We start from the raw sequence: 24,994 nt of genomic DNA, 5'->3' as shown, positions 1-24,994 counted from the left end.
GACAAAGCGCCATCAAAGAGCCAGGGTTGAAAAGTCAGCCTACAGATCCCAAGTGCAGACTCTGCAAGGGAAGCAGAATAGCGAAACAATAGATCACATACTTAGCTGCTGCAAGAAGATCGGCTGCGAGAGGCGGGATCTACAAGCTATGAGGCATAATACTGGTTAAGCTCAAGATGATTCACTGGAACTTGTGCCACAACGCTACCATCTGCCTGTGACAAAGAACTGGTGGAATCCCACAAACCTGAAAAGGTCACTGAAAATGAACCACGATAAAGGAAACTACTCTGGGACTTCCAAATTCAGACTCGACAAAGTTTTACGAAGACACAATACTCCCTGACCCTTCACCGATTGTGGAAAAAAAGAAAGTGTGGATAGTTGATGTTGCAATTCCTGGTGACAGCAGGATTGATGAGAAGCAACTGGAAAAACTTACACGATACGAGGATTTAAGGATTGAACTACAAAGACTCTGGCACAAACCAGTAAAGGTGGTCCCAGTGGTGATCGGCACACTGGGTGCAGTGCCTAAAGATCTTGAACGGCACTTAAAAACAATTGGCGCTGACAAAATCACCATATGTCAGCTACAAAAGGCCACCCTACTCGGCTCTGCACGCATTATTCATCGATACATCACACAGTCCTAGATGCTTGGGAAGTGTCCGACGTGTGATGTAATACAAAATCCAGCATATTGATCTTGCTTGCTGTGTGTAACTGTTTTGTATCAATAATAATAATAATACCACCTGTACACACCACCTCTGTTGTGGCCCTTGCATGGTGGAATGGCTTGCCTGAGGAAGTCAGAAAGGCTCTCTCTCCCCCCTGGCTTTCCACAAACTATAGAAACTGAATCGTTCAAGAGGGCTTTTCCCTGCAACTAGCAGAGTTCACAAAGCTATTTAGAAAAATCAGGAGGGACGGACTGTGGTCTTTACTACAGTTCTTAGCTTGCTGCAACTAGGATCCTTCTATACAATTTTTCTATCATTTAACATATCATGTTAAGATTTGTGCTTTCCTTCAGTTCTGTTTTTAAACTTCAGATTGGTTTTACAACCCGAATCCCATTGAATTGTTTACTGAATATACCATCCTTCCTGTATTGAAGAAGGGTTTGAATTTATACCCCACCTTTCTCTCCTGTAAGGAGCCTCAAGGCGGCTTACAAACCCCTCTCCCGCCCTCACCCTGTGTAGTCCAAGGAGAAAGGCAGACCAATAAACAACACAAACAAAATAATTTGACTATGAATCAAAAGTTAAACCCACGCACCCGGCTATGGGCTTTCGCTGGGGGCCTGGTAACCCTACCTCAAAGGCTGCAAGGCTGCCAGGTGTCTCTCCCGCCCTGCCCCGCCCTGCCCCCAGGCCTGGCAGCCCCTGTATCAACTTTCAGCCAGTTCTCCCTAGCATGGACATGGTACCCTTAAACAGGAAGCAGTCCTCAAAAGCCTTTTTTTGCATCTCTTAGTATTTGCAAGTGTCTGTCACAACTCAGTCATAAAAGAATCAACCGTTTTGTCTAAGGATTTCACAGCCAGATTCAACTGCTTGTTGTGGGTTTTCCAGGCTGTGCTACCAGATCACAATCACACAGCCCGGAAAACCCACAGCAACCAGGTTAACTGTTTGTACATAAACAGAATGTTGAGACGATTCTGTAATGAGCTGACCTGTTGATTAGTTATTGGTCAGTTAGACAGCCATTGCTTACATGTTAGTGAGTGTGTACATCAAAGTTAACAATTTAACTTGTTTTCTTTGTAGCAGAGAAGTAGAGCACATGGACAGAGAGAAGTAGGAAGAAAGAGCAAGATATAGTCTTAAGTGTATAGTTAGTACTGTCAATATGTAACAGAGCAGCACGGCAATTATTTGCTTTATTCCACATAACCCTCCCGTTCAGTTAGTAAACTTTTATATAAAGCAACTCAAAGTATCTCTGGTGCTCTTTATCTCTGCTAATTAAGTATCTCTTTAAATGCACTGATGCTGGACCGCAGAAAGACAATTAATTAATTGTTAATTAATTGTCTGCTGCCCTCCCTGGGAGGGATGGGGCCCGTTCCTCACATGCAATTAATTAATTGTCTGCTGCCCATCCCGCCCCCCCCCCCCCCCCCGCCAGGGACAGGCCACTCCACACATGCAGAATACACTTTCAATCCACTTTCACAATTGTTTGCAAGTGGATTTTGCTATTCCATATAGTAGAATCCAGCTGCAATGTGCACTGAAAATGGATTATTCTGCATGTGCAGAAGGGGCAGGGATTCCGTCCAAAAAGCCCCGCGGAAGAGGATGCTTGCATGGCCGGAGTCTACTTCCATTCCTCCCCAAGTTTCTTATCACAGGCGGTGACTGAACCCGCTACTCCCTCCTATGGGAGGAGAGGACTGGCGTCTGGCTCCGCCCACCTCCTCCTCCTCCTCCTCCTCCTCCCCAGGCCCCGAAGTTTGTTTTGGGTCTGCTGCAGCCGCCTGGCGATTCTCGCCTGGGACTGCGAGGGGAATGGAGGACTACGGGCGCTTCCTGGCGCTCCTGGGCTCGGCGCTGCTGGTCGGCTTCCTCTCCGTCATCTTCACTCTGGTCTGGGTCCTCCACTACCGCGAAGGGCTGGCCTGGGATGGCGGCGCGGCCGAGTTTAACTGGCACCCGGTCCTGATCCTCACGGGCTTCGTGTTCGTGCAAGGCATCGGTGCGTAGGAGGCGGCGGCGGGTGCAAGAGGAGTGGGCGCTTGCAAAGCAGATCTTCCCCGACCTGCAGCAGCCGCGCCTTGTGCTGGGGAGGGGGAGAGGGTAGTTGCAGGGCTGCTCGGGAGGGAGCTCCCAAACTTTGGCCGCTTTTGGAAAGTTGTGAGGCTGGGGAGAAGCCCCGTCTCGTCTTTTATGGGACTCCCCTCCTGCACATCTCACTGACTCAACTGTAGCCTTTTGGAAAATAAAAGATTAGAAAGCAGGCGATCTCGTGCAACGGCAGCTTCCGTCTGCAGCCTCAGATTCCGCTTTGCGATGCATGAAACTGGAACTGGGAAAAGAGATCGCTCCCGGGGACGGTTGTTGATCTGGCTTTTCAGGAGCATCGCTTTCTCTCGGGTGGAGGCAGCCGACTTGGTTTTTCTGTTTTTCCATCTAGTTTCTGGTTCGAGGGGCAAGCACCAATCAGGAATGCTCGCATAGCCTAGAGTACCAAAGTGCGGAGTTTAACTTCTCCGTAAACGTTGGACGAGGCTGCAGAAATGCGACATTAAAATTTGTACAGACCCCCCCCCCCTCCTCCATTTAAACAGTTATTTGTTCACTTATTGACACTGTAGTTGCCTGGGTTTGTTTTTGTTTTTTTCAGTAATCCTTGGCACGTTCTTTGTAAATGGGGGATTGATTTGATAACTTGGATTATTTTACTTTGTAAATTCAGAAGGAGTAAATGTTAAACCCTTGACAAGGATGAATGACTGGTGCATTAGTGGAGAAAAGAATGACATGCATCTTATTTAGACTTGAATCCAGGAAAGTACTTATGCATTTATAGTTGAAAAAATCCCGCTAAGAAATTTATCTTAGGTTGAAAATGGCTATGCTTATGAATTCATAAGCCTGTGGCTTGCCAGAATGGTTTGCTGTGTGTTTTGTATCCAAAATCTGTGATGAGAAGATTAGTTAGTTCTTCAGACGCAGCAAATAGAAAAGGCGTATTGAATTTAGTGAGGCAATACTAGTGCAGATGAATACGGTTTCATTCTTTAAAATTGATTTGGCATCAGCTTCATGCAGTTAACTGTGGGCCAAAGTTTATATCACAGTAACTCTATAGTATTTTGGCTGCAAGAAGACTTTATTTCTTACAAGAGGCAGATATGACTAACTACACCTCTATTATTTTTCTCTTTCCATATTACTAAGGGTGTGTGTGTGTGAGAGAGAGACAGAGAGTGAGTAATCAGAAAATTGAGTAGTCCTTGCCTACAGATTCAAAGAGTACACACCTTGATATAGATTAGATTTCATTGCATTAGGTAACAGGAGCAGCAAAGCTCCAGAGCAGAGCAGATTAGACAAGAATCAAAGATTTAAAAATTACACAAAGCTTTGCTAGAGATTTGCCAAAGGAGAATGTGAAGAAAAATAAGAAATTATGAAATCAGTTGTGTGTCTTGGGGATCCTAAACTAATTCTCCAAATCTGGTCCTCCAAATTAAAAAAAAAACACAAATGGCAAATATGAAAGACAGGCAGAGAAAATAAAGACAAGTGTAGGTTAAGGAAGGAGCTGTGTGCCCAAATGTGTCTCAGTTTGTTTCCATAGACACTGAAGTGATAAGGTTGGAAAAACATCTTGTGGGAAAAGTCCTGGATCAAAAATTTCATAAGTGTTTGTATAACTGTGTTTGTATAACTGCAAAACCAGTGTTCTGTCAAGCATAGAGGATGGGTCAGTCTGGTTATTTGGAAGTCTTCGAAACAAGGGATATTACCATAGCCAGATTAGACACAGGTTAAGTAAGCTATAGCTCGGGGGCAGAGGTCCACAATATGGTACCAGTGGGTGCTATAGCACCGTTCAATGCCTTTTCTGGAGTCCAACTTTTTTTTTTTAATAGATGAGGACAGGCAGGGCCCTTGCCTGTCAGGAGATCTGATTGGCTATGCTGATTATCAAGTTGTTTGAGAGAGAACACAGTATTGGTTTGTTCCAAATTCTCTTCTCTCCTGCAGTTCTCTGTCTTACTGTCTCTACTTCCTGTAGCCTCCTGTGGCAGTGATTATATGGTTGTGCCTACCCACCCTGTGCCAGAATTCCAAAGATTACCACGGTCTTAAAATATTTGGGGACCCCTGACTTAGAGCTTCAGGTTATGAGAGGCCTATAAATAAAACAACCCTACCAATTATCAAATGTTTTTGGCAATACTGTTAGGCCCCTTAAACGTGACAAAGCTCAGGAGCCTCAGCATGTCTTAATTTGGCCCTGGCTATTACACAAGTAAAACAGATGCACTAAAAGTTTTAACTAAATTTTTCGCTTTCAGACTGAACCTGATAGTTGGGCTCCAGCCCAGATCCTTTTGTTCTTTCCCCACATTCAGGTATCAAGTTTTGAATTGATTGAAGGTTACTAAGGGCAGAGGTTGTGTTTGGATATAGAATACTGTGAATTTACTAGATGTAATCTGATTTTGGCTATGCTGACTTTGAAAGACTTGTTGAGACTGAAGTCTGAATGAAGTTACTGCTAAAGATCCCTAGCCCCTCCTCATAGAATTATAGTTGCCTGAAGAGAAAAAGAGCACTGTTTAAGTGGTTGTTGTGGGCTTTCCAGGCTGTATGGCGGTGGTCTGGTGGATCTTGTTCCTAACATTTCGCCTGCATCTGTGGCTGGCATCTTCAGAAGTGTATCACAGAGGGAAGACTTCTCTCTGTGATACACCTCTGAAGATGCTAGCCACAGATGCAGGCGAAACGTTAGGAACAAGATCCACCAGACCACGGCCACACAGCCCAGAAAACCCACCACAACCAGTAAAATACCACTGTTTGATTTCCCCACCTGCCAATCGAATTCCATCTTGATCTCATCACTGTTAGTTAAACTGTGGTTGACATCTTAACATTGAGCTAATCCTTGTTTTACTGTCTTATCACTACACTGTATGTTTCAGGAAAGCAGTTAACTGAGAAGAATAAAGTATTTCAAAGCTGTGGTGTGATGATTCTGCAGCATAAAAATACATGATTTGAGCAAGAGAGGCTTTGTCAGTAGTTTCTTTGAAGTTTTATTAAAGGGTGAATGAGTTTTGACATAAGTAAAATTGGCAATGCTTTGTGCGACTGCTAGAATAAAAATGCACAGTCAGAATGTGCAAAAGAAAAGACAGTATTGGATTTTCGGGAAACAGAAGGTTGTGAAATGGAAATAGTTGAACTGCAAGCTATTTTGCAACCATCTGTTTTGTTGAAATGAATGGAAAAAGATTTCAGCCAAGTTGCTACCTTTAGACTAAACTGTTCTCCATGTCTGTTTATTCGCTTGTATTACTTGTATTGATAATTAAGAATCCCTTAAAACAGAACATCTTTGGGAGGAATGTACAACATTTTATGGGTGTCTGCGAAAATCACTCTGCGCTACACATGTTCGCACACCAGAACCAAAACATGTACTGGAAACCTCTTTCTCTTTCCAAAATAAATCTTGAGTCAGATCTTAATAGATAAAATCCACTAACAACAACATAAAATACTGAGTTTAAATAACTGTTTAGCTCTCCCCCTTTGAGAAAGCAATAGCATTGTTATTTTATCATGTTTAAGACTGGATTTTCTATTTTGGCATTATTGTCTTAACATCTGGAGAAGGTCCTGGGTTTTAGTTCAACAAAAGATTTGTGGTAACAGATTACTAGAATATATATGCTGTGGTATTGTACAAATTTGGAAGGGAATAAACTCTAATGAATGTGCCACAGTGAAACCAAAATTCATAAGGTTGCTTATTACAGTACCAGCTAAGGTTAAACTGGCTTTCTTCTTGTAAGCTCTACAACGTTAGGCACAAGACTGCTATGTTTGAACATGCTTTTCTTTAAAAATAAGTCTGTGAAATTACCAAAATGTATATATGCAGTTGGGAGCAGGGGGTCGGGGGGGAAGGCTTTACAAATGTCAATATTGTGCTTATTATAAGACAGAAATATACCTTGGTTCATGTTCCAGGACATTCCATTTGGGAACAGAGTTTCCTTTGTGAGTTATACAGTTCAACTATATAGAACTTGGCATGTGGTGGACACATATTAGAAGAGCTGTAAGGAGGATGTAATGTCTTGATGGTAATATTGTTCATTCCCATTCATCCAAGCATGCCTACTTAGGATTTTTAGGGATATTCTAATCCAACCTCTGCCTATGTGCTGTTCATATATCTGAACAATTGTGTGCCCTACTTATCTATCTCCTAAACCACTTAGTGGGATCAGGTGGAAGCAATACTGTTGAAAGGTTCAGAGGAAGAAAACTGGCAAGATACATTTCCTTTATAGCTAATATAAGCCTCTGAGATTTCCGCACATAAGTCAGTACCCTTAAGGAACTGCTGCAGATTGACATGAGTATACAAGCTTTCAATATCTTAACAACACTACCAGCCACTGTGTCAACTACATCATTCACCTCCTACTGCTTAGCACAGTCCCAGCTTCCATCATCAGCTGACAATAGAGCTGAATTAACAGATCACCCAGCAAGTCACTAGCCTAAACTGAGGCGTCTTGTGGGTCTTTTTGAACTGTGAAGGTACCTGTAGTCCATCAAACAGGATATGTGGAAAGGGATTTAAAATGTGTAATTCCAGTACAATGGCGTGTTAACTTTCCCCCCTTTGTCTAAAGCAGTAGTTCTCAACCTTCCTAATGCTGCGACCCTTTAATACAGTTCCTCATGTTGTGGTAACCCCCAACCCTAACATTTATCCATTTTACAGATGGAGAACACTGATGCAGAGAGTCTTAGGCGACCCCTGTGAAAGGGTCGTTCGACCCCCAAAGGGGTCGCGACCCACAGGTTGAGAACCACTGGTCTAAAGCCTAATGCCTGATCTTTTAGTTAGATTTGTTAGATTTAGGATGTTGCTTCACACATTCTCTCCCCTCTATTTTGCATCTTCCTAGGCACAGTAATGATAACAAGGACTGTCCTGGATCTTAAAACTAGTGCCTGGTTGTTTGAACCATAATTACAGGGGAATTGTCTTCAGCTTTAACCATGTTGGTACCAATTCAGTCTGACTCAAGAAAGATTATGAAGAAATAAATACTGTTAGCCTTCAGAGTGCTGCTGATTTTCTGTATAAAAGAAAAAAAAACATGGGTCCAATATTGATTTCCAAAACAATATGGGTTGATACTGCAGAACCTTGTGGCTGTTTTGGTGGTGGAAAGTGCCAGCAAATCTCAGCCACTTATGGTGACCTTGTAGGCTTTTCAAGGCAACAGACAAACAGAGGTGGTTTGTCACTGTCTGCCTCTGTATACAATTATAACCATGATGAGTCACCTTGGTCAAAATTAAGTTGTAGTCAAAAAGACTTTAATAAAGAGTTAATGTAATGTTACAGTCAGGGACATAGGTAAGGGGGGGGTTCGTGGGTTCAAACCCCCCCCCCCATTACATGTCTGTTGTTTCCGGGCTCAGCCGCCCCCCTAGCTAGAAAACCGGAAGCAGCTGTATGTTCAATTTCTACATATCATGCAGTTGTCAAAAGCACAAGAGCCCTTGCAGTGGTAGCGATAACTATTATAGGTTATTACTCCAATTTACTGTAGTGCAAGGGGAAGGCACTTTGCGTATGGTCGGACTCGGAGCCTCCTGCTGGTTTATTAATCCATCCCTCGTTTCTAGAGTGGAGAAACAAATTGGATCAAATTAAGCTCTGGAGTGCAACAACCAGAAACGAACAGCCGCAAGTGGCACCCGCTTCTCTTTGCAGGGTGCGGCCAATGAGGTTGGGGAGAGGCGGGACAGAGAGGCGCCTAGAGCAGGCAGGGAGGCGGCCTGTTTAAAATTATTGCTTCAGGATTGGGCTGCCCCTTGGGCAACCAAGCAGGTCAGGAAAGGGGGGAAAGTGGACGCAGTTGTGGTGGGGTCAAGAGATGGAAACCGGGAAGGGGCCTTTCCGCTGATGACTCCTTGTCGGATGGACAGAGAGTTGCAGCCGATGGCAAAAAATATGCCATGGCAAGAGAAATTAAGAGATATTACGAAGATATGGACAATGTTTGTGACCTGGATGAGAGAAGCTGGATTTAATGAAGAAATCTGGAAGAAGAGAATATGGAGAATGGATCTTCTTGAACAACAGAGAAAAAGAAGAGGGGGAGGGAGGGAAAAAAGGGGGAAATGTATAGTTAGAAAAATGTATTGTATGTAACAGTTATATAAACATTCTATACAATAAAAAAAATTTAAAAAGAGAGTTTGCAGCCATGCCAATTTTCATGCTCAAGGTCAACACGAAGAGCTTTTGGGGAGGCCGGCTGCGGATTGCCTGCCCCCGTGCCCTCTGTTGTGCCATCTTCGGCACTGCCAATGTAAGATCTCATCTGGCATTGCCTGCCCCCCCCCTGGGCCTTGGGATCAGGCACCGTCAATAAATTGTGATCAACCAATGGTGGTTGTGTTAATGTTGCTATGTTTTTTAAGGTTTTAATATCACGTGTATATTTTGTTTTATTTATTATGTACTGTAGCTATGCACTGTTTTGTTGTACACCGCCCAGAGCCCTTAGGGCAGTGGTGGTGAACCTATGGCACTCCAGATGTTCATGGACAATTCCCATCAGCCTCTGCCAGCGTGGCCAATTGCCCATGCTGGCAGGGGCTGATGGGAATTGTAGTCTATGAACATCTGGAGTGCTATAGGTTCGCCACCTTGGCCTTAGGGGGTGGGCAGGTTATTAAATTGAAATTATTATTATTATTATTATTATTATTATTATTATTATTATTATTATTATTATTATTATTATTATTATAATACCAGGCCTTGTCTCTCCCCACCATAGCTTTTGTATCTTGTTTCAATTCCCTGATGTTAACTGAACTCGTCTTCCTCTGATATCCCCCATAAAGGTATCGGTGACTCAAGTTTTGGCAAAGGAGGGAATGGGCTCCTCCCCGCCTCCCCTGCCCCCTGAACCCACCCGATAAAAAATCTATACCTATGTCACTGGTAACAGTTGCCTCACTGGGCTTCAACTTTCAAACTTTCAATAAGATAACACGCAGAAATAAAACCTGCGGGTAACAGACTGTTGAGCCTGAAAGTAAGTTACAACTTATGAGAACCCCACACAGAGCTAAGAGGAAAACAAAAACCTTACTAATTCCTTAGCTGGGAAACAAGTTTCCTGCAATGCACTTATTTCAATTGAGATGAAATCTCTTGCAATTTTAAAATACAAATCACAGTGCAATTACAATTGGGATGGTATTCTGTTGCAATTTAAAAGTACAAAACCACTATGGAATCCTTTTCAGACTTTAACCCTGCACAGAAACTTGTTTTTACAGACATTACTGGTAACATACAGTCACTCCTACAGATGTGACATAAGTTTTGCAAAAAATAGCTTCATTGGGGAGGACAAATAAATGTAGGCTTGGCTTACTTCCCTGGAAAAATTTTCCTGATAACTCAGGCTGTTTTGCTGAAATCAAAAGACATAGTAATTACGGTAACTGTTTTAAAGGTTGGTATGCACACAGCATTCTTAAAAGATTACATCAGGGCCACTAGGATCCCTCGTGGTTTGAGATTGCAAAAACCTCCAACTCTTTTTATGGATAGCAAAATGATTTCAGGAAAAATGGGTGTGCATTCTTAATATCTGTACTTTTGAGTTAATGTTGCTTATCATTGGTTTTTCTATTCAAGAAGCTGAAAAACTTAACACTGATTGAACAAACTAAAACCACCTATACAGAGTAGTTCCTCGGCTGACTCTTTTGAGTCCAATATTAAGTGCCTTGATGGTGACGTAAAAGTTTTTGTGTGAGACTTTTGGGAGTACGAAAGACAAAAGTTCACTTGAGATACCTGGGATTACAATGAAAATAGAGTAAATAGATAGTGTCAGAGTGCAAATAGGTATAAAAAGGTGTCACGGGCTATCCTATTTCTAGTGCACTTGAGATTACTTCTTCTGATAATGAAGCCTCTACCTCTACTGAGTAGACAATATTCATTGAGATCCAGGTGTTTGCAAACTCAACCTCGTTTTTTTTCAGAGGGGATGATGACCACTTGGCAGGAAGAGCTGTAGGAGTGACTGTGTGTTAATGTTTACCATTGTTGTTTGTAAAAACATGTTAATATGCCGGGTTACAGTCTGAAAAGGATCAAATTGTGGTTTCTTCTAATTGCACTGTGATTTGTACTTTAAAATTGCAAGAGGTTTCATTTTAATTGCACTAAGTGCATTGCAGGGAACTTGTTCCCCAGCTAAGGAATTGTATATACTCATTAGCAAATTTTTTGTTTTCCTCTTAACCCTGTGTGGGGTTCTCATAAGCTGTAATTTATGGCTCAGCACAGTGTATTGTGTGTTGTCTTGTGTCTGATAGTGGAAGTCCATTGAGGCATTCGTTACATTTCAATAAACTCTTTACTAAGTTGACTACAACTTCATTTTGACCAAAGTTATCACGGTTGTAATTGTATTTGGATTTTTCCACCAGCTATTGCCAGCTCTTTATCACCACTGTCTGCCTCTTGTCACAACCCTGAAGTTCCTTGGTGGTCTTTCAGGGCAAATACCAACCAGGGCCTTCTTAGCTTTCAAGAGCTGACGGCTTTGGGTTAGCCTTGGCCCTCTACTTCACAACATGGATATTTTAGACTTATTCAAACAATGTAGATATTTATTTTCAGTACTGGATAAAACAGTGATTTTTCTATGATAATTACCATCTTGACTTCTAGATGTTTAACCCACAATCTAGCTTGTCTACCCTTAAACTAGATTGAGGTCCTTATCTTCAAGAAAGTTACCTAGCTTAGTGTCCTTCTTCTACAGGTACACAAAAATAAATAATGTGTCCTCTAAAAACACAGTGATGTTCAGCTAGCCCAGTGGTTCTCAACCTGGGGGTTGGGACCCCTTTGAGGGGCCGAACGACCCTTTCACAGGGGTCGCCTAAGACTCTCTGCATCAGTGTTCTCCATCTGTAAAATGGATAAATGTTAGGGTTGGGGGTCACCACAACATGAGGAACTGTATTAAAGGGTCGCGGCATTAGGAAGGTTGAGAACCACTAAGCTAGCCAATAATTGACTAGCAGCAGCTCTCTGATATTTGAATCAGGTGATCTTCCACCTAGCTTTCTGGAGGCTGCGCCCACGTCTTAATGGGTTTTGAATATTCATGGCATTATAGCAATTATTTGGAAATGGATTTCCCTGTGTGGAGCAAGTAATCTACTTGCAAATAATTGCTGTAGTACAGGGTTCTGATATGGGATTGAACCTGGTCTTTATGTGCCAGGCATGACCACTTCCTGTGAGCTGTGGTCTTTTCCTTTAAGCTCTTGCATTATATAAAGATTTTGTTACATTACAGAGGTTTCGTCCTTTAAATACCTACAGGGGCCCATTATGCATAGAATACTTACCTAGAACACTCTTTTTACACATCAGGAGGCACTCACTCCTTGCTGTGCAGTTTGTGTGCTGAACTTTCCCCGGTCTCTGCTTTTCCTCTTAACTCCTCCCATCAACTCACTCTTAAGGCACAGAGCTCATCACACCTAGCAGTCTCAAGATTGCTGGATTTGTTAAAGCCCTTCAAATCACAGTTATATTGATATTGCTATTCTTGCAGTCATATCGATATTGTGGCCCCTTTCCAGAAATAATCCCCCTGTCAGATGAAAGAGGCAAAGCAGTTCCCTGAACCACATGGTGCTGAAGAAGGGAACCATGACCTATAGTTGCTATTCTCTCCCCTTCCCGTCCCCCATACACACACACGTACTTCCTGCCGCTGCTGCTGCCACGGGAGGAAAGTGAGGCTTCTTATTTTGATATTCCTGTTTTAGATCTATAATTTCAATTGATCTAATATGGTACAAATTCTTGAAGTTGAAATCAAATGCTTGAAGTTGAAATATGGTACAAATGCTTGAAGTTGAAATCAAGTTTTTAAAAGCCTGATCATCAGGGAGTCCTGAAGTAAGGAAGGTGGGATGGCCGTGGGTGGAGGGAAGATATCTGGGGCAAAGCTGTGCTTACTGGCAAATCTGCCCTGCTCTGGTGGCAAAGAAAATTATAGTTGCTCTAGAAGTGATGTCATTTGCAGGGGAGACAATGGAAAGTGAAACCGGGGTTCAAGGAAACACGTGTGTACAAGATATCTGCCTGCGACAGACATTTGCTCCTGCTGCATGGCAGATGCTTTGTGGCTAATCAGCCATCGTTTGGGAATGAGGTATCTGAGGGACCATCTTCTCCCATATGTTCTTGCTCAAGAATTGATAACAGTAAGAGGGTCTCCTGACTGTCCCACCAATCTGGTGGGCACACAAGAGAGGGTCTTTTTGTTGGAAGCCCCATGATGCGGCTGTTCTGCGGCTGTTGCTCCCGATCCCGATCATCATGGAACAACCTGTCCAGAGAGTTGTACCTAGCTCCCTCACTGTCTTAATTACAGTGTTAAAATTTAAACTGTGACCTTTTGAGTGTTTTTATAATTGTTGTTTTGTTTATATTGTTTTTAATGTTTTTTCCTAATGGTTATATTGTAAGCCCCACTGAGTTCCATAATGGAAAAAGGCAGCTAATGCATTTTTTTAACTTCATTTTTATAAAAGCATTTTTAGATTTTTTGCCAAGGAAATGTTTGAATTTGAAAATGGGATCGTGGCCTTTAATTATTGATTTCCTTAACTTGCCGGTTTTAAATCACCTTCATCTAAATTAAAACAGGTATGCCGGGGAATTTCTAGATCAAATCAAGTCTGAACTGTCCCTGGAAGCTAAAATAAGAACATAAGAACATAAGAACAAGCCAGCTGGATCAGACCAAAGTCCATCTAGTCCAGCTCTCTGCTACTCGCAGTGGCCCACCAGGTGCCTTTGGGAGCTCACATGTAGGATGTGAACGCAATGGCCTTCTGCGGCTGTTGCTCCCGATCACCTGGTCTGTTAAGGCATTTGCAATCTCAGATCAAGGAGGATCAAGATTGGTAGCCATAAATCGACTTCTCCTCCATAAAACTGTCCAAGCCCCTTTTAAAGCTATCCAGGTTAGTTGCCATCAAAATGACTAGACCAAGGCTGTCTTAATGTATTGTCAAAGGCTTTCACGGCCGGATTCAACTGGTTGTTGTGGGTTTTCCGGGCTGTGTGGCCGTGGAGCAAGATCTACCAGACCACGGCCACGCAGCCCGGAAAACCCACAACAACCAAGACTGTCTTACTTTGCTCACGTAATGAGAAGACAAGAGTCACTGGAAAAGATAATAACACTAATAAAAATTGAAGGCAGCAGGAGAAGTAAAAAATGCAATGGCTCTCAGTTTACAAGACCTCAGCAAGGCTGTGAAAGATAGGACACTTCGGAGGAAATTGATTCGTAGGGTCGTCACAAGACCAAAGCAACCTGATGGTACTTCACATGCACACATGCTGGGGGAATAAATTCCATGGCCTACCAAGCTGGGCATGGGAAGGGAAAAGGCTGCATCATTAATGGAATGTGCTCAGGCAAAGGTGTCAAAACTCACGCCCCTCCAGATGTTATGGACTATAGTTCCCATCATCCCCTGCCAGCATCATGCTGGCAGGGGATGATGGGAACTTAACATCTGGAGGGCCGCGAGTTTGACTTCTGTGTTAAAAGTAAAAGGGGAAAGAATGTCTTGGCTTGATAACATGTTCCATTTGTTGGTTGCTGCTGCTTATTGAGTAACCAACATTCTCTGAAAGTCTCATGTTGTGTGTTCGTTTGAGACAATCAGGAACACCTTCCACCCACCCCAGTTGTTGTGGCTTTTTCGTTAGACATTAATCAGGCTTGTCGCTAACTTTCCAATAGTTGATACTGGGCTTTGACAGACTTTGAATGTAAACATCAAAACGTTCGCTAAACTTGCAAATGTTTCTTTTCTTTTTTTCTATCTTTCTCCTCTCCCTCTTCCCCTCCCCCCAATCTTTAGCCATTATTGTGTACCGGTTACCATGGACCTGGAAATGCAGCAAAGTTCTGATGAAATTAATTCATGCTGGGTTAAATACCATTGCTCTGACACTGGCAATTATTTCACTGGTGGCTGTTTTTGATTTCCATAACACCGCGAAGATTCCTAACATGTACAGTCTGCACAGCTGGATTGGGTTGACGGCTGTCATTCTGTATTCTCTACAGGTTAGATGCTGTTTATAAACAGTATTTAAAAGTGTTCTGTTTTATTTTTATTAGCAATATGCTTTCCTGGCTGAGTGGCCAATGTTGAATTGGTTTAAGTAGTGGCTTCTGTTCAGCACAGTTCAAAACAGGAAATTTTGTACTCAAGTAAGTCTGACTTGGCAGACCCTATTATACAAATCTGTAAATTGTCTTTATGCATTCCAACAAGCACATTCCTTTTTTGGGACTGGAAAAAATATATTTTTTTATTCCCGCTCTAGTAATGGGGCTGAAAGAGGAAACATAAGTTTGCCAGCATCTTAGAGCTAGCTTCACTCGATCACAGCCAATTTGGAAGTAAAGACAACATTTAAAATCAGCCTTTTTTTCCCTTTCCAAAAGACATAGAAAAGAGAACGCATTTGAAATAATTCCCAAACCAAGGAGATGTGCCAGTAAATAGCTTCTTCTCTATTGTCCTGGCAGCAAAGAGAAAATTAAAAATAAATTAGACACAGACCTGTATCTCTGCTGTTTTTTTATGTGATCCTGCTCATAGCAACAGAATCAGTAAAACACATCATTTCAGCTGTGCTTGTAATTTCTCCATGAGAGCCACCTGCTGTTGGTAAAGGTCCCTGGAAGATACTCCAATGTATACAAAATAGAAAGAACGACATAAGTATTTAATATTACTGCTGCCCCCATCTCTTAAAAATAATGCAAGGACATTTCCCATAATAAAGATGGCTCCATTGTATTAGGACTTAAAACCACTTTTTAAAATATGGTAAGAAAAAGAGGAAAGTCAGCAGATAACAGTGAAAGGCAAGTAAAAGATACAATCTGGAACACAAGGAAAAAGGGAGCCAATCCCCCCCCCCCCAAAAAAAATTACTTGCCAAAATTGGCAAGGAAGAACGCAATGTGATCTTAAATTTCTGTTATATTAGTATTTAACCAGAGTAATACAATAATACATTCATAAACAACCATTAATTCTGTCATACAAAATGCGTACTTTGCATCAGATTCATTCATAAGTACCCGGAACCTTTCATGAATGATTTCAGTTAAACGTCACAAACGGCTAAGGAAAACACAGTTCGTCGGGGACAAAATATAAATGGCAGCTTATGTCCTCCGGTGTGTTAATATTTCTTAAGTGGACCGACACATAGTTCTTAGCCCTCACATCCAGGTCATCAAGCAAATTGTTCGTTAGATGCTACTTGGTGTCATGATCCCAATGTAACACCTAGTACGGAGATGTCACGCCCACAGGAAAATTTCGCAGCAATTGCCGAAATGCTTGAGTATATAGTTCCAGCAGTTACATTCGTGTAAACTTGTGCAAAGTAACGCATACGAACAGTAATATGCACTATGTTTTACAAGAGCTCATTTAACGCTCTTGTTTTTGGTGTCCGACCACTTCTTCTAAAACACGCAGTCTTCAGCAAATTACAGCAATCTTCAATGATATGCAAAACCGCACTCTTCAAAGATATGCAAAACGCTATGCGCTACGAGCGTTTTCGGTTCTTCGTCAGTGCTAAAGTGCTCACATGCAATAATTTAACGCAAGTGCATTTGTCGATCACTCTCTATAACAGAAAACCTTCATTAGATGTAACTATGAAGAAGAACTATGTGTCGGTCCACTTAAGAAATATTAACACACCGGAGGACATAAGCTGCCATTTATATTTTGTCCCCGACGAACTGTGTTTTCCTTAGCCGTTTGTGACGTTTAACTGAAATCATTCATGAAAGGTTCCGGGTACTTATGAATGAATCTGATGCAAAGTACGCATTTTGTATGACAGAATTAATGGTTGTTTATGAATGTATTATTGTATTACTCTGGTTAAATACTAATATAACAGAAATTTAAGATCACATTGCGTGCTTCCTTGCCAATTTGGCAAGTAATTTTTTGGGGGGGGGGATTGGCTCCCTTTTTCCTTGTGTTCAAGAAAAAGAGGAAAACATTCTATTTGATATACAGTATTTAAACCACTAAAGAATAAGATCTAGATATTTTGACCTGCATAGCCCAGGCTAGCGTGATTTTGTCCGATCTTAGAAGCAGCGTCAGCCCTGGTTGGAATAAGAATGGACTCTTCGTGTCCAGGTTGGCTGTTTTTGTGGATTCATGCCCAGTTTCTGAGTGTTGTAGCTGACTGTTAAATTTGAAGGCGTGCACAAGGAATGTTTATTCTGCCAGGAGACCGTTTTAACATTATTCAGTGGTGCAGAAAAATATATATCAACCAGTATTTCTTCAAGCTGGTTAAGCAGCATATCAGGATAATAAATTACAAAGGAAATTATCTTTATGTCATCTAAACTGAAATAATCCTGCACTGTTTTAGGCCTGCACATGCCGAATAATGCACTTTCAGTCCTCTTTCACAATTGTTTGCAAGTGGAGTTTGTTATTCCGCTCAGCTGCAAAGTGCATTGAAAGTGCATTATTCGGCATGTGCGGAAGGGGACTTAGTCCCTGTTTAAGATGTTAGAATGAAAACAATTTTATCTTGCACAACAATGAGCATTTATGTGGCTATGACTAAAAGTTTCAAGTGAGCATTCTTATTCTTGTTTTTGTAGGGTAGCTCATATGTAAGCTTCTAAACCAGAGATCTGCAGCTCTCCAGATGTTCATGGACTACAATTCCCATCAGCCCCTGCCTGATAGGAATTGTAGTCCATGAACATCTGGAGAGCCGCAGTTGCAGATCCCTGTTCTAAATCTTAATGGTCCAATATCTTCTGAGTGCTTCTTAGCTCACGGGGTCATTGCTATAGCTCCATGGTGGCGAACCTTTGGCACTCCAGATGTTATGGACTACAGTTCCCATCAGCCCCTGCCAGCATGGGCAATTGGCCATGCTGGCAGGGGCTGATGGGAATTGTAGTCCATAACATCTGGAGTGCCAAAGGTTCGCCACCACTGCAAATAGCTTATTAACAAGGCTTACGATTGAGATGTTCATTTCAAGCTTTCCTGTTTCAAGGCATCCTTTTGCCTCCCTAACTAATTCTCATTTCCCTGTTTAAACAAGCTGAATATATTTCTGTACATGTTCACAAGTTGGAGAGATTTCCAGCATATTCACGTGCAAATCTTATTGGCCTAACTATATTTTGATAATCACTCACTGTTACCCCCCCCCCCTTTAACGTGATTAAGAAGAAAAATATAATGGAGGAAATTGCAAACTGAATCTTGAGATTTGCATTCTGACATAAAGCTGACCTATACTGAATGAGGCCACTGGTCCTTCAATTTCAGTATTGTCTGCAGTGACTCTCCAGGATGCCAGGTCAGGGTCTTTTACATCACCTATTACCTGGGCCTTTTTTAACTGATGATGCTGGGGATTGAACCTGGGACCTTTTGAGCAGATGTTCTACAGCTGAGCCACAGCTCCTTCCTTTGTGCATAGCCTTCAAATAATCTAATAGTTGTCAGCCTTAGAACAATCCCACCATGGGTGAAAAGTCATTTTTGCAAGTTTTTTTTTTTAAAAAGATGGCTTGATTTGCCATTTGTCCTGTCCATCTCTTTGTTTTGCTAGCAACAGCGCTGAAAGAATGGCTTCAATAGCCAGACCACAAGGACAAGCTCTTGATGTGTCTTTAACATTCCAAAGTAAAATTTACCAATGAAATAACTCTATACTGTTTCTTCTCAGCTTGTTCTAGGTTTTGTAGTCTTCCTACTTCCCTTCGCTCCCATTTCCCTTCGGGCAGCGCTGATGCCGATCCATGTTTACTCTGGTCTTCTTATCTTCGGAACCGTGATTGCAACTGTACTAATGGGAATTACAGAAAAACTTATTTTTGCCTTGTAAGTATGCTTTGCTCTTTTGAAGAATAAGAGTGTGTGTGTTTTTTCAATTAGCTTGTGTTTTTAACAGTGATTTCTTTCTCCAAAGGAAAGCTCCTCCCTACAGAGATTCTCCAGAAGAAGCTCTGTTTGTCAATACTCTTGGCCTTCTGGTTGTGGTCTTTGGCGGTATCATTTTATGGATGGCAACAAGACCCCATTGGAAGCGTCCGCTTGAACCGAATTCAAAAGTCCAAGAAAAAATTGGAGGAAAGTATGAAGGTAACCAAGAGGGTCTAACTAAGACGGACTGCAACGATAGAGAGAACTCTGATGTAGAGCTCAGCAGTGAGGCCAGAAAACAACATCTCAGCCTTGATGATGCTGGACAACGATCAACCATGTAAAAGCACTGGGTTCGATCCAACCAGTTTCTCCATTGGTGGAAAAAGGCGGAGAGGGATTCCCTTTGACCACCACCAAAAAGGCTATGCTGGGATTATGGGACTTGCATGGACAAAGGCCATGTGGGGTGGGGGTTGTAGTAAGAAAAGGGTTGTAGTAAGAAAGGGCATTAAACAAGATGGAGTGAAAAAGCTGGCTGGATCCAGCCCAGGGATCCAATTCAGTAGTTGTTCAGCTCACAGTGACCAAAGAGCTCTCACTTCTTCATTCCATATAACATAACTTTTAGAAAAATTGATAGGAGTTAGTGAACACTGTGATACTAGAAGGACATATCCTAAGCTATAATTCTTCTTATTGTAACTTTTTTATTTCAATAAAATGTGAGATTGAAAAGAGGTGTGTCAGATTTCCAGTGACACAAACCCTGTTGTCTTTAACTATGCATTGTGTGTGTAAATCTTTACAATATCATCCAGGTCATGGCAGACTAGTAGCAGGCTTCTTAAAGGAGTGGTTCCAGCTGTATAAAGCGCAAAACGCGCCGCACTCAGGCTCTATATCTCATTTAGTTATTCAATCCAATAAGTATCATAATATTTACATATTATTAACCAAACCGTTCTTTTTTCAACATATACAGTTCAACTATCATTTAAAGAAACATAACATCATATCTTATATAAGTGCGGGATCCAAGTCTCCTAATTTGTATAGTCTTCAACAATAGTCCATTTAATATAGTTCACAGAAACACGTAATATAAACCAGATGTATGGTAGACATCCTCCATTCACAAATTATGCTTCTCCAAGATCCATTCACAAAATAGTAGGTAAAACGCATCGTGCATAATAAGCGTTTTCCACAATCTTCTTCAGTACCACATCTTAATTCATATTTTTACATTTAGGCAGTGTGATGCCAGTTTTTTCTATATGTCTCTCTAGGGACAGAATTTGTTTAAAACATCTGTGTGATGATTGATTTGAAGGAGTTTTGTGATTGCTGAATAGATCTCTAAGGAATGCAGGGGTGTAAACTGATAGCTTTTGAAAATTTAGAATAGCACAGTGGCTTGGATCCTGTCATCAGAGCGTGCACAACTTCAGTTTGTTCAAGGGCCCATTGAAAACCGCTGTTTTAGCAAAAGAGCTGAAGAGAAAACGTGCTGTTCCACAGAATCTATCTGGCATGCATAAAACTTGTTCCTAACATCCTAGCTGATGTTAGGTTTTCCAGAGTAACCACTGCATAAAGGTTTGCCAAAATGTTTAAAATGTGTTCCAGACTTGCTCCAATCTAATCTTGTAGACACAAATTTGAACCTCAGTGGAGTCTCTTAACTGGTGGTAGCCAAGTTGGTTGTCATGGATACCTACACTTCCTATTAAGGAACTGCACACGTTTTTTGTTTGTTTTCTGAGCCATAATACAACAAGAGTTTTCCAGTTTTCCGCCACCAGTTTAAACAATCATCCTATGTCAGTGATGGCGAACCTTTTTGAGACCAAGTGCCCAAACTGTAACCCAAACCCCACTTATCGCAAAGTGCCAACCAGGCAATTTAACCTGAATGCTGAGGTTTTAATTTAGAAAAAACCAGTTGGCTCCCTCTTCCTCCGCCCCACCCACCCGAGCAGGGACCAGCCTGCTCTAGCCTCCAGCAAGTCCCACGTGCACCGCTCTGTGCCTCTCTACCATCTCTGCCTCCTCTGCGCCCCCCCCCCTCGGGCAGTAGCCACCCAGAGCACAGGCACCAGGCCCGCCAGCCGAGTCGTCCCTGCCCAGTCTAGCCTAGATGTGTGTTTGTGTGTGGGGGGGGATGATTTTCCGCTTCCCACGAGACGAACTCTGGTTGCGCGTGCCCACAGAGAGGGCTCCGAGTGCCACCTCTGGCACCCGTGCCATAGGTTCGCCATCACTGTTATGTCTAGCCTGCTGCTAGAAAACAGCTAATAATGTTTCTGCACAGTCTAAATTAATATAGCCGTGCTACGTTTGAATTAAATGTTTTCTGAATCGTTGAGATTCCAGAGGATCCAGAAAATGTAAGTGGTTGAATGCGTCTTCAAGAATGATATCCTAAAGTCAAACTCAGTGAATAAAGCTATTTAGGTGGGTAATGAGAACTTTTGAGAATTACATAAAGGGAAATAGAAGCAGCCTACAAACCAGAGCTGGATCGCTTACACTACCATCACAGAGAACTGTTTAAGTGAAAACATTTTGTCTTAAGCCATTTATGGCCTATACTGTCTATCTACGCTGTCTGTAGTGACTTTTCTGAGTGCAAGTGATCCAGACCTTAGTAATAATCTTTGTCATAACTACATTTTTTCAGAGATTATTACTAATATTTCAGAGGGTGAAATTATACTGTATCAATGTCAGTTCCATTGTAAGCGGAATTGGACTCTTCTAAGTGCATTGATTTCTATGGATGCATAACTCTGCTTAGGATGGCACTCTGATTTACTCCACTAAAATAGATACTGTTTCCAAAATCTCAAAACTTTTCTGTTTCCCATTCTCCTTGCTTCAGGTATGAATCAAACTTTTAAGAAAGAGGAGAAAATTGTAATAAGAGTCATACCGTTGGTGGTTTATTTCGGAAACATAGAAATGCCTTTAGAAATAAAGGGAAAAAATCCTTATCTCAATGTGAAAATCATGAGATGCACTCATTCCTTGGTGTGATCTGATGTGCATTTTGGTTACAGCCAAAAAGCATGCATTTACATACATATGCATTTATTTTCTTACATTGGCACCATTATATTTGTGTGCAGTTTCTTCAATATTCCAAATTTACTATGTAGTGTATTGTTCACATAAAAGAAACATATAGATATATATTAACTGAATGAAGAAGAGGAGAAACGATTTCTGTTTACACTCCTAGCAGAAGTTTGGAGACGGAGTGTTTTGTATGCTCTATCAGAAATTCTTTAAGTAAAACAAACTATAGTGCCTTTAATTATCTGGCTTGCTACGCACATTAAGATTATATGTTAGGGAACTTCTTTTGCAGCACCTGACATATAAGTACTATTTTGACCTGTTCATTCTACCCTGGGCCTCACTGTTCCGACTGGTAAAACCATAGAAACTTGGGTGAGTCCTAGAGTGTTGCTTAGTGCAGTGATGCCACTTTCAGATTTGTGCTAGAAGTGATGTCACAGCATTGGCATGCTGTTTGTTTCATTGCCTTTGCCCCCCCCACCCTTCTCTTGTGGGTTGCCAGCACTTGGCTGGTAATATATTTTATATTGACCCCATTCTGCATAAAGCACCTTAAAAGTAGGTTTGTAAGGGAGGCTTTTCTTCTAAACACTTTTAAATGCTGTGAAAAGAGAGTCACAGTATTTCTAGGAATGTCATACAATTGTGTAAAAGGTAAAGCAGTTTCTAAGTTCTAACCATTGTTAAATAGTCTATTAAGCAACCCCTTCTTGTTTAAGGTCACAAGCAGGCTTCATTTCTGAGAGTATTCTGTTAAACTTTTCTGGAAGAAAGATCTCTGCTAAAAATATTTGCAAGGGCAACCTGCCAAGAAGCCCAGTTCTGGAAAATTCAGAAAAGCCTGTCAAAATGTTATATTTATTCTGAATCCCCCACATGTGTTACCTGAAGAAAATGTGATTTGCAGAAAAAAAATCAAAACTGCAAATGGAAACTGGGGGAGGGAACCATCTGCCATTTGTCTTTGTAGCATGCATTTTGAGGCCCGCCTCTAGGCAGATTCCCAAAATGGAATATTTTTATTTTTAGTAGTAATTGGATTATTAATAAGCATTCCCGTGCTCTGTCGCAGCGTAACGAAAACCAGTATTTGAGTTTCTAAATGTATTCTGAACTCCAGATGGCAATTTTGAAAAACCAGACCTAATAACAAAGAAGAAATAATGAACAGGCCTGTAAACCTATCTTGCTGGGAAACTAATTTTGCTGGTGACTTGCATGGTGAGTCGGCATGTGGGAAATCTTTGAGTATGGAATATATACCCAGAACATGCCTCATGGTAAACTTCCATGGCACGGAATTTTCACAAGTAACACTGTCCTAAGCAGATGACTGATGTTTTGTGGGAGTCAGATCCAAGACCATGTTGTGGCCGCTTAGGGCAGTGGTTCTCAACCTGGGGGTCGAATGACCCTTTCACAGGGGCCGCCTAAGACCATCAGAAAACAGTCTTTTTATGTTTTATATATACCAATTTTATGGTTGGGGGTCACCACAATGTGAGGAACTGTATTAAAGGGTCGCGGCATTAGGAAGGTTGAGAACCACTGGCTTAGGGGACTATCCCAAGGTCCTGGTAAGGCCTCGTTCTGACTGAATGCATATGGTAAAATGAATATTATTTGTCCTTTTTATTTGAAAACATTGAAGTGGCCATAGTAACAGGTTTATAATCATGGTTGCCTTGTTTATAAGTTGAAATAGTTGAATGAATATGCAATGTTATTCATTAAACCTATCTAAGATGATTGCGTATACTATTGTAAATAAGAGCAAAATGCTGTATGTGGTAACTATAACCTTTTTATAGGAAGATGCATATCACAAACTTTTTTATGACAAAAGATTCCTTGTTTGAGTTAGAAATCCATTTGAATATTGTAACATTTGTAGTGCTTATTTTGCAGAGCAAAAGGGTACAATCTTTTTTTTTGTCATAACGTATTTTTATATTGCAATAAAAGATGCTGAAGCATGCTTGGTGTCCTAGTCTGCTGAATTCATTTGATTAATATTTCAGATCTGCAAATTACACAGTAGCATTTCTCTCAAAACTTTTCTTCTGCTGGCCATTTTTGAGGCCAGCATAGTTTTTGGAAAACCTCTTTGTTTGCCGCATTGATTCAATGGAATCTGGCATCTCGTTCGAAACTAATCCATGTGTAGCTTCCAGGAACAGCTGTGGAGATCTGCAGTAGCACAGCTACCGTGTTTCTCCGAAAATAAGACAGTGTCTTATATTAATTTTTGCTCCCAAAGATGTGCTATGTCTTATTTTCAGGGGATGTCTTATTTTTCCGCTCCACAGCTGCATGCTCTGGTGTTCTGTTCGACGGGCATGCTTCCAAACAAAAACTTTGCTATGTCTTACTTTTGGGGGATGCTTTATATTTAGCACTTCAGCAAAACCTCTACTACGTCTTATTCTCAGGGGATGTCTTATTTTCGGAGAAACGGGGTAGATTAAGTGATGAAGTAAACTTTGACTGGCTGTTGTGGGTTTTCTGGGCTGTGTTGCCATGATCTGGTAGATTTTTCTCCCAACATATTATCCACATCTGTGGTTGGCATCTTCAGAGGCATATCACCATGACATGCCTCTGAGGATGCCAGCCATAGATGCAGGTGAAATGTTAGGAGAAAAATCTACCAGATCATGGCCACAGAGCCCAGAAAATCAACAACAGCCAGTTGAGCTGTGAGTCTTCGACAATACTTAGCTTTGACTCTCAAAATCTCATATCCTGAAAATCTTGTTGGTCTCTATGGTGTTAGTGAACTCAAATCTAGCCAGTTCAGGTATAGAAACAGGTTTCTAATAGACTTGCTCATCCATCAGCCCAGTGGCTTGCTGGGTGTGTGAGGAGCAGATCCCAGCACCTGAGGCTGCTTGAGTAAAAATATGCACTTACAGCCCTCGGGCATTTACTGCTCTTAGCTCTAATACCGAATGCCAACTAGGCTTGGTGAGGGAGAAAAACACCTGTTGGACTTCCATGAAGCACATTTATATACATCGTTGTAAGTCATCAGTTCTGTTTTACCTGATGCACTGATATTTATTTATTTAAAGGAGACAGGAAGTAGA

At 41.5% G+C, this 24,994-nt stretch overlaps 1 protein-coding gene across 1 annotated transcript; it reads left to right on the top strand.

Moving 5' to 3' along the window:
• Nucleotides 1–2,467: 2,467 nt before the first annotated feature.
• On the top strand, nt 2,468–19,600 carry LOC125426800 (plasma membrane ascorbate-dependent reductase CYBRD1). The gene is made up of 4 exons (XM_048485540.1): nt 2,468–2,712; nt 14,727–14,935; nt 18,622–18,776; nt 18,865–19,600. Exons 1-4 carry the CDS (start codon nt 2,526–2,528, stop codon nt 19,160–19,162), a joined length of 849 nt encoding a protein of 282 aa, XP_048341497.1. The 5' UTR covers nt 2,468–2,525; the 3' UTR covers nt 19,163–19,600.
• The last annotated feature ends 5,394 nt before the right edge of the window (nt 19,601–24,994 follow it).

This window comes from Sphaerodactylus townsendi, linkage group LG02, assembly GCF_021028975.2.
Source record: "Sphaerodactylus townsendi isolate TG3544 linkage group LG02, MPM_Stown_v2.3, whole genome shotgun sequence".
NCBI classification, from domain to species: Eukaryota; Metazoa; Chordata; class Lepidosauria; order Squamata; family Sphaerodactylidae; genus Sphaerodactylus; species Sphaerodactylus townsendi.
Note: the sequence above shows the minus strand (reverse complement) of the source record. Positions and strands in the feature narration are given on the sequence as shown.